General features: G+C 31.2%; 2 protein-coding genes across 8 annotated transcripts in view; one reads left to right on the plus strand and one right to left on the minus strand.

Moving 5' to 3' along the window:
- The window catches only part of LOC115889806 (hypoxia-inducible factor 1-alpha), a 388607-nt gene extending 372723 nt beyond the window's left edge, over positions 1 to 15884 (plus strand). For all 7 annotated transcript variants that reach the window (XM_030909881.1, XM_030909884.1, XM_030909882.1 and 4 more), the window contains 2 exons: positions 9927 to 10133; positions 14129 to 15884. In XM_030909881.1, coding sequence (XP_030765741.1) covers positions 9927 to 10133; positions 14129 to 14206 — 285 coding nt within the window. In that variant the 3' untranslated portion in view covers positions 14207 to 15884. The remainder of the gene's footprint in view (positions 1 to 9926; positions 10134 to 14128) is intronic.
- LOC115889808 (BRISC complex subunit FAM175B-like) lies at positions 15807 to 18421 on the minus strand. The gene is made up of 2 exons (XM_030909887.1): positions 18242 to 18421; positions 15807 to 18186 (listed from the first exon to the last, which is right to left on the minus strand). Exons 1-2 carry the CDS (start codon positions 18323 to 18325, stop codon positions 17206 to 17208), a joined length of 1065 nt encoding a protein of 354 aa, XP_030765747.1. The 5' UTR covers positions 18326 to 18421; the 3' UTR covers positions 15807 to 17205.
- Positions 18422 to 18673: the final 252 nt, after the last annotated feature.

Consider the following 18673-nt stretch of genomic DNA (forward strand, 5'->3'; position numbering starts at 1 on the left):
CGTCTCTTAGCAATGTGCACAGTTTCTCGGTTTATTTTATACGTTTGGCAATGTTTTTACTGTTCTCTCTTTGTTCAGTATATTACAAACGCATTGTACTCTTCTTACATACGAAAATCTCGACCCAAAACTAACCTTTGCCCCCAGCCCTTAGTATATTTCTTCCATTCTGATGACCACCAACCTGATAGAGTTGTCCACACCCTGTGGACAACTCTAGTCTTTGGTCACTGAATCTGTTAAGTTTGAGATAAGTCATATGTAACATGAAAATGACAAATACCCAGAAAATCTGAATATTGTATAGTGTGGTGAAATTTTATATATTTTTATTGTCATAGTATTCGACCTATTTAATGATTGGAAGACAAAAAATGTACATCTACAAAACTATTGCATAGCTCGGTTTTTAAATTATATTTTACTATTACAAGAATTAAAAAAAATATATTTTTTAAATTGTATCAGTATTAGACTTTACAATAATTGTCACTGTCCTCTGTAATAATATCTGTTGACTTGTGATCAAGAATTTGGAAAGAATTTTTATTAACACCACTGCTATTTCGATGTTGTCAACGTTGCTATTACTGTTACATCTAGTACTGTTAAATTAATGAAAATTTTAAAATTCATGTTATCATATAGCTCTTAGATTTTATCGAATAGTGTTTAGCGTACGTGTTAAAACAAGTACCATATTTTAGAAAATCTTCTAGGTGTCTATTTACATTTTTTCTTAGGCTGTAGTTTCTAAGCAGTGGTGACATTAATGTTGTAACGGAAAAATCATGTATCTAACGCCTCTGTTAGATAATTCATTAGATTTAACCTTCTCATTACTGATTTAACCTTCTCAATATTTTTAGTACTTCTATGTAATGTCTTATTTTGTTTGTAAATAAGGGTTATTTCGCTTATTAGTAAAGATAATACCTTGTAATTGTCATGGCCTGATCAGTTTGTATGATACAGATAGCAGGACTTCCATTTAAAATCAACTAAACAGCAGCGGTCAAAATCTCAAAAATGGACATATTAAAGAGATTAACTACGCCACTGGATTCTGCGCAAAAAGTTCTTTAAGAATCCCTTTTTACGTTTTTCATAAGTTGTCAAACAGCTGAGATTCTGTATCATAAAAGCTAAGGAGGCCATGAGAATTTTGTTTACAAGTTGCTTAGGCGCAGGCGGGATGACACGATCAAAGTGTACTTGAATCAAGTACACTTGGATGTTGCCATATAACTGTACTTATAATAATGCTGCGCGTGTATCACTTGTACGCTACTTGTATAGTATTACTGTTTCATCAAAGTCGAGTAGGAAGCTTTTTAACATAAAAAAAGTAAGCTGGCTCCCAACTTACTTGGATGTTACGAAGCCGTCTAACTCAACTTTGATAAAACAGTTGATATCATACAAACAGCGTAAAAGTGAGACGCGCGCAACATCTATATACGTATATTTATATGTCAGCATCCGGTTGACTTGGTTCAAGTGCCCTTTGACAGCCAGGCTTAAAGTTGACACGGTCAAAGTGTATTTGGATCAAATACACTTGGACCCAACTTGGATCGTAATCAACCGATTTTTAATCAGTTGGTTCGATCCAAACAGCGTCCAAGAGTACTTGGTCCAAGTACACTTTGAGACGCGCGCAGCATTATTATAAGTACAGTTATATGGCGACATACAAGTATACCTGGTCCAAGTATACTTTGACCGTATCATTCTGCTTTTAAGGTTCGTGAAAACCTCCAGGTTCTGTTTATAGCGATAAAAACCTCATTTGCTACCAAAATGAGACACTGTGTACAGGGTGGTTATATTTTAATAGTAATAATTTTAACAGATGAAAAAAAAATTATAATCTAAGCTACAAAGTTTAAAAATGTCTCCTTCATATTCGGAACGGTTAAAAATATTGAAATAAAATCTGGTATAGAAATTTTAAAACATTTTCCGATGCGGTAACTTTGAGTGACAAGCGATGGCGACAGCGCTGCCAGATTGTGATGGATTTATGAGATGAATCTTAATTTAAAAGTGACAAACAATATATATTTAGTATATAATTTTTATATAATTTTTTTAAGGCAGCAGCTACCCGCTACAAATTGAAATAAGTAGAAACAACTTGAAAGTGGTACAATGTGCTTACAAATCAATCTTACTTCTCTGACTGCATTCAAGGGTAATAAAGAACCTTTATTGTCACGTTCGTGCTCAAAATATTTTATCAGGGAAGCAACAAGCGCTTTGCTTCGACTGTTTAAAGGCTTCGGCATATTTTCAATCCACAATTTCAAAAAATGCAGTAAAAAATATCAAAAATTTAGTTCTTAAAAGAACTTTTTGTATTTAGAAATACGATGTAAGAAAAAAAAGCTATGAAAAACGACAAAAAACGAGAATTACTTCCAAAATTCAACAACACGATATTATACAAAATAATGACTGACACTAGGATAATTGTCAAATAATACACGACAACATTGCTGAACATGGCGCAATGTGACCAACAAGGCGATAATAAAAATCGGTTTAAACTAATTTTTGCAGATTTAATCTAAATAAAATATCTGTTACAATCATTTGCTCTATAAAGTATAATGAAGAACTGCTTGGTATTTTAATTTAGTCAACAAATTTAAACATTTTAGTTAAAATTTTATTTACTCAGGTTTATAGGCTTTAGTGTCAATTTCGATGTGATTGATGACGTGCATCGGAAAATGTTTTAAAATTTCTATACAATATTTTTTCTTTCAATATCATATGTATTTATTATGATTTTAGCATTTTCCATTAATCTAGAACACTAACCTTACGTTTCTGTTTAGGTTTATTCTCTTGAAATCGGGCCACGCTGTACATTTAGACATTTGTTGCCAATGTTTATGTACCATTTCTCATCAAAATTAAACAATTCATCTTTATTTCCTAGACAGTAGCTTCTCAGCGTGATATTGTGATAGCCAATACTCAGTGGCATTTGAAAAAAAAAGGTTTTGTGTAGATGTGTTCTACCCAGATAATAAAATTGCATTATGAAATCAATATTGCCTATATGTCATATCAGTCTTATTAACCTAACGTAATAAACTAGATTGTATTTGCTAAATTTAGAAAATTCGTTATTTTGGATTGTGTATTAATATATTTCATGATAATTATTAACTTTAATAAGAAGAAAATTTTAAATTTGTTATAAAAATATTTAAACCGATGATAATAATGTATAAACATGATGTTTTGCCATTAACAGAAATCACTTCTTTTAGAATTGTAAGAATATATATTTTTTGTATCAGATTTACAATTCCATTAAATTTTATCAGGTTATTGTATAACATGAACATTGGTTGTTTTTAATCGCCACCGAAAAATCTTCATTTATGTTATTATGCAAACATGTTATTATTTATATAAAATTTGCGTCTATTACTTTGTGTACACGATACCGAGGCTTTATGTAGTTGGCTCTCAAAATAAACTATGATTTTTTAGGTCCTTGGTATCTTGCACTGTAGGATATTATTTCATTCATTTGTAAATATTCGTTGTTATTTTAGAGCAATAAATAAAGATTATTAGTGATATTTATAATCTTTTATAAAGGTTATATTTTTAGATTTTTGTGTGTATAATTTAATTTATTGGCATATTTTTTTTAATATGTCCTCTTGTTGTCAATAAAACAAATTAAGAAGTGTATGAATTTTTCTATTCCCTTCCCTAATATTTATTTACCTCTAGAATTATTTTTTAAATTTGTTAAAAAGAAAATATAATAATTTTTATGTCATATTATTAATTTATTGTTATAATTTGGTGCTGGGATTACTTAAAATTGAATTATCCTCTGACGGAATGTAGTTACTAAAGATACCACTAAAGTATGTATGATAAAAAAGACGCGCTCAACGCTCAATTTAATTATGTGAGGTTAGGTTTGGTAAAGTAATAATTTCTTTACTTAAAAAAGTTAAGTGGCTTAGAATTATTCTCGAATATCTATACCGATTTGGTCATCGAAACTGCGGTGTCTGGATTTTAACGTGTACGACAGTGATGTCGACATTTTAATGGAAAATCAAATGTATTAAAATGATTAAAAGTTGGGTTGGTACATTTCTTCTATGCGGTATTACCGGATTTTGCATCAAAATTTCAAACCGCACAAGAAGGCGTTTATGAAAAATATTGCATCTAGGGTTGGAACTTTATTTTTCACAATTAGTTACTCATTTTACTAGAGCTGTAATGGATTATATTTAGCTTAGATATATTATCTTCATTGCAGTAGTATACATGAACATTTTTAAAATAGTTGATTTTTTTCTACACACATTTTCCTACAAACGTAAAAACCGGCAACGCGGTATGCCGCTTTTTATTTTGTCTCTCTGTCTGTCAACCGGTCATTTATATTTGTCTCTGTCGCGTGCACTAAAATATAGACCACGCAGATGAAGTTACCAGGGCTAGTATATGAAAAACTGACTCTAGATCTCTAACTTATAAAGAGAAAATGTCTTTTAGTTCCAAGTAAGTAAGTAAGATTTTCCAACAAATGGGAAGACAGTCAATCGAAAATGCCGAATCCATGAACAATAAGAAAATAAATTTGATTTTTTAATATATTTTAAATATCTAGAAAATAAAATATGGAAAATTTTTAAAAATAAATAATATATATCTAGGTTCTCTTCAGTAATAACACAATTAAAAATTTGATATTTTTGAGATAGACAGACGATTTTGTTGATTATAATGGTACTTTTTTTGTAAATCTATGATATAATAAAAAGATCTAAAGTATCTGTACCAGTCAGGGAAGAGTTCAACGATCAAATTCAAGATTCAATGTACCTGTGAATTGAACAGACATTTCTTTTTGTCACGTGAATAATCACGCGATGGTTCCTTAGTATATCTATAGTCTGTCTAGCGATATGATACATAATAGTGACAGTTGTGTCTGTCTTTTTATTGCACACATAAATTGTATTTACTGTCATTTTTGGAATTTCGTTTGTCGGAAACGACGAAATTCGAAATTTTCTTCGAAACGACTCGTTGGACAGACGTTATTTACTTCCATCGAGATCTTCCAATAATTCACTAAGGTCAATTTTATACATATATACAGGGTGAGCTTTAATAAATGCAAATATTTTCAGGGCTAGTAGATCTCGATAAAAGAAAGATATTTTCTCTTTACCGTTTTTCAAATCATTAAGTCTTTTAGCAAAATAAAACACTAAATCAACACAATACACCAAAACACTTTTACTTTTACACTGGACGCGTTTCGCTAACCATGTTAGCATCATCAGCAGATGATTAAAACTGTCAGCAGACGATTTAAACTGAGTTTTAATCATCTGCTGATGAAGCTAACATGGTTAGCGAAACGCGCGTCCAGTGTAAAAGTAAAAGTGTTTTGGTGTATTGTGTTGATTTAGTGTTTTATTTTGCTAGTTAGGTTTAGTTAGTTTTTTTAATTAATTAAAAGTCCAAAATAACCGAGTTATTTTACTTTGAAAATTTCCAAAATAAAATATTTTTTGCTAAAATTTTGAGAACCACTGGATCTTTTCTGGATTTTCTTTATTGTAAATTTAATCTACTACCTATGTTGCCATATTATCAACAAATTACGTTTTTTAACTAAAAAGTAAAAAAAATTCCAAAAATTTTTCAAAATATTCCAAAATTTCAATTTTTTTTCGCGAAAAAACCTCATAATCGTGTTTCTGGGGTCAAAATATACTACTCCTAAAAATATTTGCACTTATTTAAGACTCACCCTGTATATAAGTTATTTCTCGTCATTTAACTTTAAGCAATATAATTCACTGTTTAAGTAAAAATGTCAAGTTTGGGCTGTGTCGTTATGACAGAGGACCATAGATTTCCAAACTTATAAATTTTTCGTTAGTTCTTCAAAAATAAAATCAAATTTTCCTGATAAGCGTAATAAATTCCTTTTGCATTCTTTTCTTTGGATTTTTGCAATTAGTATACAAAACTAAAAAAAATTGAAATTTTCAGTACCGTATTTGTTACAATAGCGTACAGAAAACTGAGATGATAAAATTTAAAAAAAATATATATAAAATATCTTTAAATGATCTGATTCTCTCTTCTGGACGAAAATGTGTCTTAGGTTGACGTTTTCCTTTTCTTGATGACGTGAGAACACTTGGCATCTTAAAATTAGACATATTTATCTTTTTGGGATCATTTATAGGACAGTAAAGAAATCGTATTTGCAATTATTCTGTTAGATTTACCTCCTTTGTTGCTGTTCTCTCTTCCCACACGTCCCACTTATATTTAAAAGAAATTTTTGTAAATAATAGCCAACTCGATAAACAAAACAATAAGGGAAACAGAAACGACAAGAGAAAAACTTCCCTTTCCTCTACATAAGCTGCTCTAATATACCTATTTTGCAACTTCAACGGCAACTGATTTCTGGTTTTCTGATTCTGATTTTTTTGTAAAAATATTTACTATACATTTAATATCTCTTGTAAAAAAACGCCACCTAGCATAATTCTTGAGAAAAAAAATTGTCTTTCCGACACTGACCTACAAAAAATATTTTTAGTCACATCAAGGGCTAAAATCTAGTGGGTGATATCTGTATACTGCAAAAAGGTGATGTGATATGTTAGCGTGACAAGTAATTTAGTATAATAAAGCCCTGTTGACACGGTACACTGGTACTCGGATCAAGTAGGTACACTTGGATGCTGCCATATAAGTATACGTACATGGATGCTGTGCGCGTCTCACTTGTCCCACAGATTAGGTATACTATATGTATACAGATAAAAATCTTGTCCCTAATTCGTGGTACGAAAATTGTTTTTTATGACGATGAGCAAACGAGTAAAATTTCCTGTGCGCAAAAATAAAGTCGCGTTTAATCATCGTAATAACTGGGCCGGTCAGGCACTGTGCACAATTTTAGAGGCCATAAGTGGTCGTGCTATGTGCGCAAACTAGTAACCTAACTAGTGCACGACTCCAAAAATTGGAACCACGAAAAACAATGCTTTTGACGATAAGTTTATAAACTGTATGATCTGTGCTTGTACGTTGCTTCTATCGTATCAACTGTTTTATCCAAGTCGAGTTGGAAGGCTTTGTAACATTTAAATAAGTTGGTAGCCAGCCTACTTACTTGGATATTACGAAGCTTTCCAACTTCCAACTTGATTTAGATAAAACAGTTAAGACGAGAGAAGCGTTAAGTCAGACTTTAATATAAGTACGGTTATATGGCAGCATCCAAGTATACTTAGAACAAGTCAACCGGATGCTGCCATATAAATATACTTATATGAATGTTGCACGTGTCTCAGTTTTACGCTGTTTTATGGTATCAACTGTTTTATCAAAGTCTAGTTGGAAGGCTTCGTAGCATCCAAGTAAGTTGTCAGCCAGCCTACTTACTTTGATGTTAAAGGTCGTCCAACTCGACTTTAATAGGCGCAGCATTATTATAAGTACAGTTATATTGCAGCATCCAAGGGTTCTGTACTTGATCCAAGTACATTTTGACCGTGTCAACCCGCCTTTAGTGATATTATGTCTCTTTAGTTTCTAACCCTACGCAATATTCTGGTGAAACAAGTTGCAATACTTTTTTATGTTATTTTTTGTTTAATTTTTATAATTTTGTAGTTAACTGTATCTCTATTTCTAGTTGTTAAAATACGACGTAAATTTATATATCATGTAAAAACTGCATTAATGTTGAAAATCTATTAATATAAATATAATTTGATAAATGTTTAATTTTTCGCATTTTATCCTTCACTGAACAAATATTTTGAGTTTACTTACCATTCGTCCTCTAACGAATTTTTATAACCGGATTATATAATTATTTAAATTTCATTTTATACGTCATTGGTGTTTTTAAGACCAAGATGCAAATAACAAAGTTATCTGATGGAAAATGAAAAATACCAAACAGTAATTATTACTCTAATTATTATTTATTTGAAAATGTAGATAAGCGTTCATTTTCTTTTTGGATTTGGATATTTATTATGTTTAATATACATAGGTATAATTATTTATTTTTTTTACAGTTTACACTGACCAACACAAAAAAACGGACATCTTAAAATTTTCATGTATTTTGATGTTCAATATATTTTATTGTAGTGCCGCCCGGATGGCATTGCTATTTTTGGAAAATATTCGTCACATTGAGACTAAAAGGTTTAAACACCTAGATTTTTTGACGATCCTTTGAAAAACTTAACAGGGGCATATCAATTTTATTATAATACTATTTGGACAAATATTAATATGGGTATCCTACCAACATTCCTTTCGTTTATTCTTTTTTTTTACTTTCAGTAATTCTCTCGTATACACAATAAATACACATTGACGTAACTACAGGGGAGCCCGGGGGTGCCGGGCCCCCCCAGGTACTGCTCGGCAAAGGTAGGTACTGCAAAAACAAAAGCTCTAGGGCCCCCCCCCTGGGCTTAACCCCAGGCCCCCCCTCGGCCCACCCCAGGATAAATTTTTCTATGTATATTCAGTAGGTTTGAGAACAAATTGTTAGAGAATTGGTTGAATCTATTTTTTATAACCCTAAGTCATAAAGGTAATCCACCCCAATTTTTTTTAATTTTTTTAACAATTTTTTTAAATAGCACGGAGTAGGGATCATATTAATCCTAGAAATAATTTATATGGCAAAACAACTGTCAGTTAGCATTATATGTATATTATTCTACGTAATGTTGACGATTTTTAACGCTAAAATTAATAAAGAATGACAAAGAGATGTCAGGGTCAGGACAACTCATTAATATGAAAATTTTAAGGTGTCTGTTTTTCATGCCGATCAGTGTATTTAGATAAAGCTTAATGTGTAGTATGTTATGTAACCTAAAAAACAAAGTTATCTGTTATAAATGAAATATACTAAACAAAGTAATTACTAATTATTATTTATTTTAATAAGCAGATAAGCATTCTTTTTCTTTTTTGGTTATTTATTATATTTATGATATAGGTATTTATTTACCTAATTTTTTTACCATATATTTAGATTAAGCTTAATGTATAGTATGTTATGTAAGTTTATTTATAGAGTATTTTAGAATTAAGTAATTAATTTGTTGTAAACAAGTGTAACATTGATAACGACCTATGAGATTAACGAGCTTCAGTCGCGTATGGAAATTCAAAAAACCCAAAAGAACTTAAATAGCTAACTAAGTAAATAGTATAATTAACACTAAAGCCTCTCATTCAGAACCTCTAAATTAGTGGTTTCAACTATATGTAGGTGCTTGATACTTAAGAGTTTACGATCATGAATATAATGTCTAAAAAATACAGTTAAATTAATAGAATATCCTAGCAACAACTTGCGGTAGTCAGTTATATTCATAAATCGATCCACTTTTTTCTTCTCCCTACAATTTCTCTTGGCGGATAATAATTAAAACCAGAATGACATTACTCGCAAATTCTGAAGTTCTTTTTCTACTAATTGAAAAGTACTACAACTAATTTTGACGTTTTGAATGCTCACCTTGAAATTAGGGAACAAACTTCTATGCTAACTGAAACCACTAATTTATTCCAACTAATTTCGAAGTTCTGAATTAGACGTATACATTAGACGACCTGATGATTAGACGTATATGTTGATTTGGAGATGACTGTTAACTAAATTGGAAATTTATAATTGCAATTTATACAACAGATTGAGTTCCACCAATGATCTTTGCTCAAGTTGGTGAAACTATATTTTGGTTAATAATTGTGTTTAACCATTTTCCTTACCAGTAACAGTTTACACTTAAAATTTTTTAGCTGTTTACTCTATTTCATTATTATTAATATGGTCATTTGTTACTTTTCTATAGGCGGAAGAAAAGGATTCCCCGAAAATGTCAATCCTGACGAAAGCCAAAGTGGTCACTCGTGAGAAATTACTTCAGCAACTACAGAGGGAAAAGTTTAAAACGGAGGAGACTCGAAGGAAGCTGATACGAAAAAACTCGCTGTCGCTTTTGGATCCGGAAGCTACCGGAATACCGTCGCTTCTGGACTTGACGCAACAAGATTACGAAGTAAGTTATAGGACCTTTACTATCAAAAATATAAGAGAATAGGTATCTCATGTCTACATTTCATGTTCTTCGTTTCTACATCACTGCACAAATGGCTTGATAACTATTAGTGTAGATCATGTTACATGCATCTATAATGTCCGTCGTTCCGTTATGCCAAGAATATTAAAGTATGAGCTGATATTTTTTAAATAACCCAATAAGCTTGCATAAGATCAACGACGAACAGCGCACCCAAGTACAGTACATCTGCTGGATCTGTGTCTATGAAAGGAATGCGGACAAAAAACATTTAAATAAACAACAATATATTTTATACGTCGACTTGACGAGTACGTCACCGCAAATCGCTCCGCCCACTCATTTTATTGGCTACTTGCAAATTTGTCGAATTTTTATTGATGGGACGCGTCGTCTAATTTTTTACGAAAAACATGGAGAGAATATCGTTTCCCCTCTCACGGATACCCCGTAGCTACAGAACGGACAGACGTACTGTAGCATTTTCACGACTTGCGACCACATGTTTACTAAACACAACGTTGGATTAGTTACAAAAAATAGTTAGCTCCCTACCTTGGGTATTAAAATTAATTTAAACGTTTTTATAACGTTGTGCCGACGTTGAACTAGTACTACAGCAAAGTAGGAAGCTTCTGCGACGTCGAATAAACGTTGTCTTGTAACCTTTTTTGCTTAAGTGATCTTTAGCTGATTCGGACAACGTAGTTACAACGTTGGACAATATAGAGTTTTCCGACATCAGTTTCAGGACCTATTCCAGCGTTATGCAAACGTCGTCTGTTTTACTAATTCCAACGTTGTTTAGATTTCCTTATTCTTATGTTGGTAGGACGTCGAGTCACTACCTTTTTGCAACTGTATTGAACCATAACCTTATATCTTAAATTTTCACTTCATTGTTCTGTTCAGTCAGATAGTTCAGTGCTGTTTTTGTTTTTATAAAAAAAACTTAATTAAAATGGGACATAAGAAAGATACATATAAAACTAAATTTAAATATACATCGACATATATTACCGATAGTTTATCCACTCCCTCGTTTATTTAGATTATAGAGGGCGGCACAAGCTAGACTCTAGGATGACTAAATTAGGCAATCTTGCGACTAGTATACTACCTGTTAAGGCCGAACTGCGACTTTATTAGTCCAGTATGCGACTATACAACTACTCCATCTTAATCTCCAAAACAACAAAGTGAAAGCCGCCATGTTGTTAAATAAGAAAATGTTTCGTTCCTAAAATAGCAATTCCTGCTTTTTGAATACATTAACTTGAAATATTTGACCTTAAAAAACACGCGGAAACAATTTTTTCGACTGCGAATAAATTATTCTCATTTTACTAAAAAAAAATCAAGAAAATTTTTAAAACTTCTTTAATTTTAAGGCCCATTAGTATTTTTCAAAGTAGAAACAATACATTTATCAATAAAGTTGTTTGCGTTTAACTTTTTTGCCTTGGGTAACGAGTTACAGAGTCGGTTAAAGTGTTTCAATAATTATGATCTTCAAACATCCTCCACACTTAAATACTTTTGTTTTGTTTTTCTTCACTGCCATCTGACATATGTCTCTAACTAAATCTAATAAATAATATTTTTACTATAATTATCCCAATTTAGGATAAAACGCGACTTAGACGCCATATTAGTTTTGTATTTCTGTGAATTAGGATTTCAAACAACGTTGCAGTTTGTACTAAATTAGGCTTCTAGCCAACGTCGGTATCCAACGTCGTTTCGACCCAAAAATTATTCTCCAAACTAGTGCAGACTAGGGTTGGCACGAGGTTGTGCCGACGTTGCGCCCCGACGTTTGGTCGCGTGACACAACGTTGTCCCGACGTCCAAATGCTGCTTGAGCATAACCAACAAATATGCATGTAAACCCACACTTCCTGTGTTATTTTCTGTTTACCCAAAATCTGTACATGACTTGGTGTGTCAGTCCCCATTAGCTTTAAATGCCAATTGACTTTGCAATGCCCTGTTAATACTGTTAGTAGACCCACTACAGTTTTGACAGTTTCCCTGTCTTTGCTTATCAGGTCTGTCGTATTTGGCGAATGTTCTAGTATGTTCTCTCTCATGGTTTCTGTCCTGGTGAATTTTTCCACCATTTTACATACATACATACTGCCATTACTTGCTGACGAGTATTTGACATGCATCAGAAGATGGTCGGTCACGCAAGGCGTTTTCTTTCATGGGCTTTTCTGTGACTGAAAAGCCCGATACGTGATGTTATCTGTCTACCGCACTCCGGACATTCAAAAATCTCATTGCTTTGTTGCCTCTTTTCTTTTTGGTTGTCGCTGTTAACTGGGTTTACAATTCTTCTCCATTGCGTTCTGTTGTGAGGTGCTCCTTCCCACTCGTTTTGCATGTTCTTGGTCCCCTTTAAGTTTTCAAGGAAAATATCTTTGTACCTTTTTGTGTTGTCCACCCGGCCTTCTCTTACCGTCTACAAGCTCACAGTAAAGCAGAGATTTTGGTATGCGGTTTTCTTGCTTTCTGCATACGTGACCAGCCCATCTCAAGCGGGATTTTGTAACAATGACGTCAATACTCTCGCAGTTAGTTTCTTCAAGGACCACCATTTTGTGGCTATTTTTGTAATTGCCTCACGGGCCGTAACGGCCGTAAATAGTTCTTGAGCTACGAATGGGGGATTGATGAGCCTGGTTTGCCCATTTCATCTGCATTTTCGTTGTTCTTGTGATCCTGGTGCCATGGTCCTCGGGCTAATATGTTATTGCTACATTCTCCCAATGTTATTATACTATCTGTGAAGAGGTATGATTTCTCCTGTCTTAGTATTTCTGCCATACGTTATAATGAAATGCCGTTATTGCTACCTGGAAAACTGTGAATTCCTTGGATACTCTTACAAGGAAAACCATCCCTTGTTTCACCCCTAATATCCCCGCATATTCGCTTTCTGATGTTAAGAGCCATCTTTATACCACGTTGCCTCAGCTTGAATGGGTATACCGTGTTTCTAGTCTTCCCTATTTATTACAAGGTGTAATAAAAAATAAAAAAAGTGTAGATAGGTCTAGCTTCTAGATAAAAAAGAAAAGAGATAGTTATGATAATATGTAGCTTGTCGAGTAGATCACGCCGTATGTGAATAGGTTTAACCATTGAAACGAGCATTGAAATTAATAAAATGAAGTCAGTTCTATATACTTACTAACTTTATAAAATGTTTTATGATGTCCATCTCTTCATAGGGATCTCAAAAATCCCTAGAAATACTACTACTGTTCGTTGAAAGAATATATTATGTTGTTTTGTTCGTCGTTTTCATTCAATTTTTCAAATGAAAATTCAATATTTTTCTCTTACTTACATTATTTGACCAATGGATCAGCCGAAGGAATGCGTAGAAAAAATCGATATTTCCAAGTTTTTTTCTTTTGTCTATTATAAAATGTATAAACATTTTCTGAAGATAATCATCCTCTTGAGGCAAGCTGGCAACACCGCGCAAAATGCATCATCGGACCGCCGATTCAATTAACCTGGTTGGTGTCGCACGTCATGTGATTGCCATGCGCATTACGTCGCCTTATTGGCTAGTATTATCCTCAATTTTATGCTCCCCTTGCTAATAGTGGCAATATTGACTATAATAGTATTGGTATATCGATGTTATTGTATTGTATTTTATTCTTTTAACTTTACTTGTGCAGATTTTAATGAGTACACACTTTCTAACAAATATTATTTATATTAATAATATTTATTATATAATAACAAATATTGTTATTTATATATAGATATTATCGCTAAACAAAATAAATTCCATTTAACTGCATTTCCTTTACCGATGCCGCGTTGTTTTAGATCGTTTAGTCAAGTTTGGTTTGGTCTAACTATATGTTTTCCGTCTAACTCTCGTCGGACAGACGGTATATGCAAAATGTTAATTATGCAATATATTAATTTAATATTTCAATTCACAGGTGAACGCTCCTGTAAACAGTTCGCTGTTACAAGGGGAGGAACTGCTCATAGCACTGGACATCACCAAGAACATTTAGCTAGGCGCTAGCGCTATCGCTAACACCAGAGATAGCGAAGCCGACCAAGTTCGAGAGTTTGAAATACCGTTAATCATCCTGGATGGAGACAATATCGGTGTACAAAATTACGAGATTATTATTTTGAATTGCTAAATATATAATATAGAATAATATAATCATCTAGTGTACAGTTGCGAGATATTTAAAACTGCTGAAAATTTTTCGCATATCGTTCATAGTTTGCTATTTAAAACTCCCTCATCGCCTCAATAGTTATTGTAAGGATTATTGTTAAAAGCAATTTGAAACACAGTTGTTATTATATTTGTTTCAAGAATAAGTATAAGTAGAAATAATAAGTGTTTATATATTAGGTATCATTTCATACAAAAATGCGAAAAATTTTCAGACAAATTATATATATATATATATATATATATATATATATATATATCATAAAATTTTAAGAAGTATAGCAGCAGGTGTCTTATAGAGTGGGTAATATTTTCCTAAATGCATTTATGAGTTAATGATAGGAAATTATAGACTAAAGATAATTACATAAGATTTATTTTATATTGACGAACATGAGTAGAACTTACCAAGATTTCTGCAGTAAATAACTCATTCAAGATACGCTTAGATACAATTTTAGATTCTTTTTTACTTTTGTTTCAAATATTGTTCTCTGTAATTATGAAGTAATGTAGTGTTTTTCAATTAAAAAACATTTTTTTTTTATTTACTGCCGTTTTAGTTTAGTTTTTTTCTATTTAATTCTCATGTAATAAATCCGTTTTTATAGTCATCTGCAATCTTGTACTTTGAGTCAGCTATTTATTTTTGATTATATGTCCAATTATGAGAATCACTTCGTGGAGTCTCAACAAATACATACGTTCATTTCAAGCTCTCTTTTTGTATATTCCACTAATATATGATGTCAAAATTGTATTTATTTTTTTATTCGCAAACCAAAAATGTAACTTTCAAAAGTAAAACTATTACTGGAACATACAAATAATTTCTGCATTGTCTACGGGTATTATAATTCTATAGACAGTGGTTTTTATAAGCTCATTCACATTTTTAGGTACCATAAGTCACTTTAGCACTAACATTACTAAATGAATACACAGTTTTGTTTGTATATTTAATTGTTCTGTATAAATTTTTTGTTTTATTTTAATTATTGTTTTGTGAACAGAAATGAATTTTCCTATAAGAATGGGAAAACTCAATAAATTTTATATTTTCGTAATTTTTACGGCATTTTTGGAAGTTACAACTCTTTGAATGTACAGGGTGAGTTCATTATTTCCTTTGTTTTGAAAAGTTAATTTTGCTATTTAAAAAATTAGATTTTTTAATTTTTAACAGTCGAAATTACAGTTAAAAATAAAATAAAAAAGAGTGTTACATTAAAAAAAAAACATTAAATCGTGTGTCACTTTTCTATTAAAATTTTTGTCGTAAAAATTCTCAAAAAAAATGAGGTAATGAGGAACTTATCTTGACTCGCTCGATACTAAAGTTCGATAATAAAACATAGATACCAGTTTTACAATTATTTAATGTATTCCGAAAAAGAATTATTTTTAAAGTTTTTCATATGGACTTCTAAAAATGTTGTAATATATCGCAACAAACTGTTATTTTACCTTATAGCAACGGTTTGTTTTTTATCTAATTTTTATAGATTTATGTTTAGAATTACTGCCATACAATATGTAAATGTAATACAGAAAAATCTGTGTAATTTGTAGTTTTAAGATACATTGCAAATATAATATGATGTAGCATTTATCTATGTAATAGTACTAAAATCTAAGTTATATATGTATCTTACAAATAAAATGAATACTTTATATTGTGGCGCATATGAAACTATGCGATTACAACACATTTTATCATTGTTATATTTAGAAAATATAGAAAAATCGAATACTTTCTATGTTCGCGAAACCCGATCACTGGAACTCAATTTTATTTTGAAAGACCCCACAACATTCTTTATGTAATACACTCAAAGTAATACAAATTTTCCTGTTATTTGATAGTTTATATATAATTTTATATTATTGAGTAATAATAGGATTAATTGTATATTACTTAAGAAAAGGCATTTTAACATCAAAATTTTTATTTTATATACTTTTAGGTTCTAGTTTAATGTGTTATCATATTGTAAGTTTTTCGGGAACAGGACGAACTAATAAATAGTATTCAATGGGAAATCTAGTGTTATTTATTATATCCTGTTTCTCAAAATGTCAATAATAAAAGGGTTTTTCCTCTTGTAGAGACAATCCGGGGACAGACTGTATATATAAGATTTAAAATAGATTAACTATACAGAACAAAATTAGTATGAATTACTTAAAAAAATACACATAGCGCTATTACTAAGTTATATTTACTTAAAGAAAATACAGTACAAAAAGATTATATATACATAATAATACAAAATTTTTTAATATTATATTTATTACATAAAAAATCAACAATTTTAATAAGATATTTAAGCCATTATAACTGAATATAACATAGTTTAAAAAGGAATCAAACTAAAGTAATTCAACTTAGTAATATAAGATAAAAATTAAGAAAAAAACAATCCATAACTTCTAACTTTAATAAAATATATTTTTTTTAATCAATAGATCTGTATAAATCTGATATTTTAACCAGTGAAGTTAATATTTCCTTCTCCAAACAATATACTTTTTAAATGCATAACGAGAATCCAATTAGAATAAATTTAATAGTTTTTGTAAGTATCTAAAAATACCTAGCAGATGAGCAAATAATTCAGACAATGATATATTACAGTATTTTTAGTAAGCAAGAAAAGAATTAGTATATTAGTATGCAATTACCTAGAAAAATATCTTTATAATTTGCCTTTAATATTATTAAAGCATGTTTTGCATTAAAATTTGCATAAAAAAACTTTAAAACTTTTAGGTGTTTTAGCAAAGAAAAATATATAGGTAATTGAAAGTCACTTGTCTTAATTATAGTACTTTTCTTCGAGGTCTTCCTCTGATTTTACTTTTTTGATTGTAAACTGTTCTTGTGGATTCGGGAGAATTTTGTACGGTATTCTGATTCAATTCGTCTTTTCTGTTTGAGTCAATATTTTCCAAATTATCAATATCCTCATCTGCTTTTTTATCTGATCTGCTTCTCGATCTTGGAGTTTTTATTAATACCTCTGGAGACTCAACTGATCTTTCATTGCTTACAGGTACCTTTATTTCACTGGTCTCTTCAAATGACATCATGTCATCAGAATTATCTGTTACACTCCTATCATTTAAATTAGACGAATTTAATTCTGGTGCCCTACCTAACTTTAAAGCTTCTATTTCACTTTCTAAATTGTACAAAGTTTCTTCTGCTTTGGCTAAATCTGATATAGTATTATTAATATAATTTTGTACTGCATTTTGAATTTCTGTTACTGCAACCACACCCTTTGTATTTTCAATATCCATTTTTATGGTTGATAGAATTTTATCGAAAACTTCAGAGGCAGCCTCAGAATTTTTATAAGTGTTGTTAGATTCACTTAGATTTGGTATATGAACGGTAAGCCTGTCAAAATATCCATTAGAATATCTTAGAAAAGTTTGTTGGTAATTATAGCTCGATAATGTGTCTGTGTGTTCCATTGATAGAGAGCAAAATGAAAACAAGTCTGGTGGTATGTCAAACAGTTCCCTAAATTGTTTGTGCAGAATACGGTCTCTCAATGTAAACTTAAGGCTTGAAAAAGGTTCATATTTGTACCATGCCACTACCTTTGTGAAATTTGGACCAAGAAATCTACGTATCTTCTGTTGATCAACTCGACCTTTCACATAATAGTTTCCTTTTGGGCATGGCACAATTGAATTAATTTTAATTATTTTAGAAATATCTACCTGCTTTTGATCGTTATCAGTTATTGATGTTATCTCTCTGTGGATTATTTCACCGAGTAAAAAGCCATCCTAAAAAGTACCAGGTTAGTTAGCGAAATTACACAAATTAAAACTAATTACGTACTTGTCGCACAGAACTTTTACTTGTTTCATATAATAAAAATGAAAATGCTGGCCCAGACAGTGAGACTGAAGCAGGCTGAAACATTTCAGAAAATTTTTGTCAAAGGATATAATTTCTAATTATTTGCAATGTTATTTGCTTTCGATGAGAAAGGAAAAAATCTTCTTTGCCGAATTTTGAATTTTGTCATGCTGTCATTTATTTCCACAGATTGAGATTTTTGTAGTGATCCAAGAAATGGCCTGAGCTGCCAGGGCTGTCCAAAGGCTGAAGGACTCAACCTATATCATATATATTAGTTATTTATATATGATCCATATATAAGCTTAATGCCACTATCGACAAAAGAAGAGAATTTCTACGATGCTGTCAGATCGTGCTATTTATCAGAAAATTTTTAGAAAATTCTTTAGTAATATTACAAGTTCAGCC

This window comes from Sitophilus oryzae, unplaced genomic scaffold (assembly GCF_002938485.1).
Source record: "Sitophilus oryzae breed Bouriz unplaced genomic scaffold, Soryzae_2.0 scaffold_847_pilon_pilon, whole genome shotgun sequence".
NCBI lineage: Eukaryota > Metazoa > Arthropoda > Insecta > Coleoptera > Curculionidae > Sitophilus > Sitophilus oryzae.

Bases quoted from the DNA above. Each gene is read 5' to 3' on its own strand.
- LOC115889808 (XM_030909887.1), bottom strand. From the start codon at position 18,325: ATGTTTCAGCCTGCTTCAGTCTCACTGTCTGGGCCAGCATTTTCATTT. The intron at 18,187-18,241 runs GTACGTAATTAG...GGTACTTTTTAG, and splicing joins GTAAAAGTTCTGTGCGACAA to GATGGCTTTTTACTCGGTGA.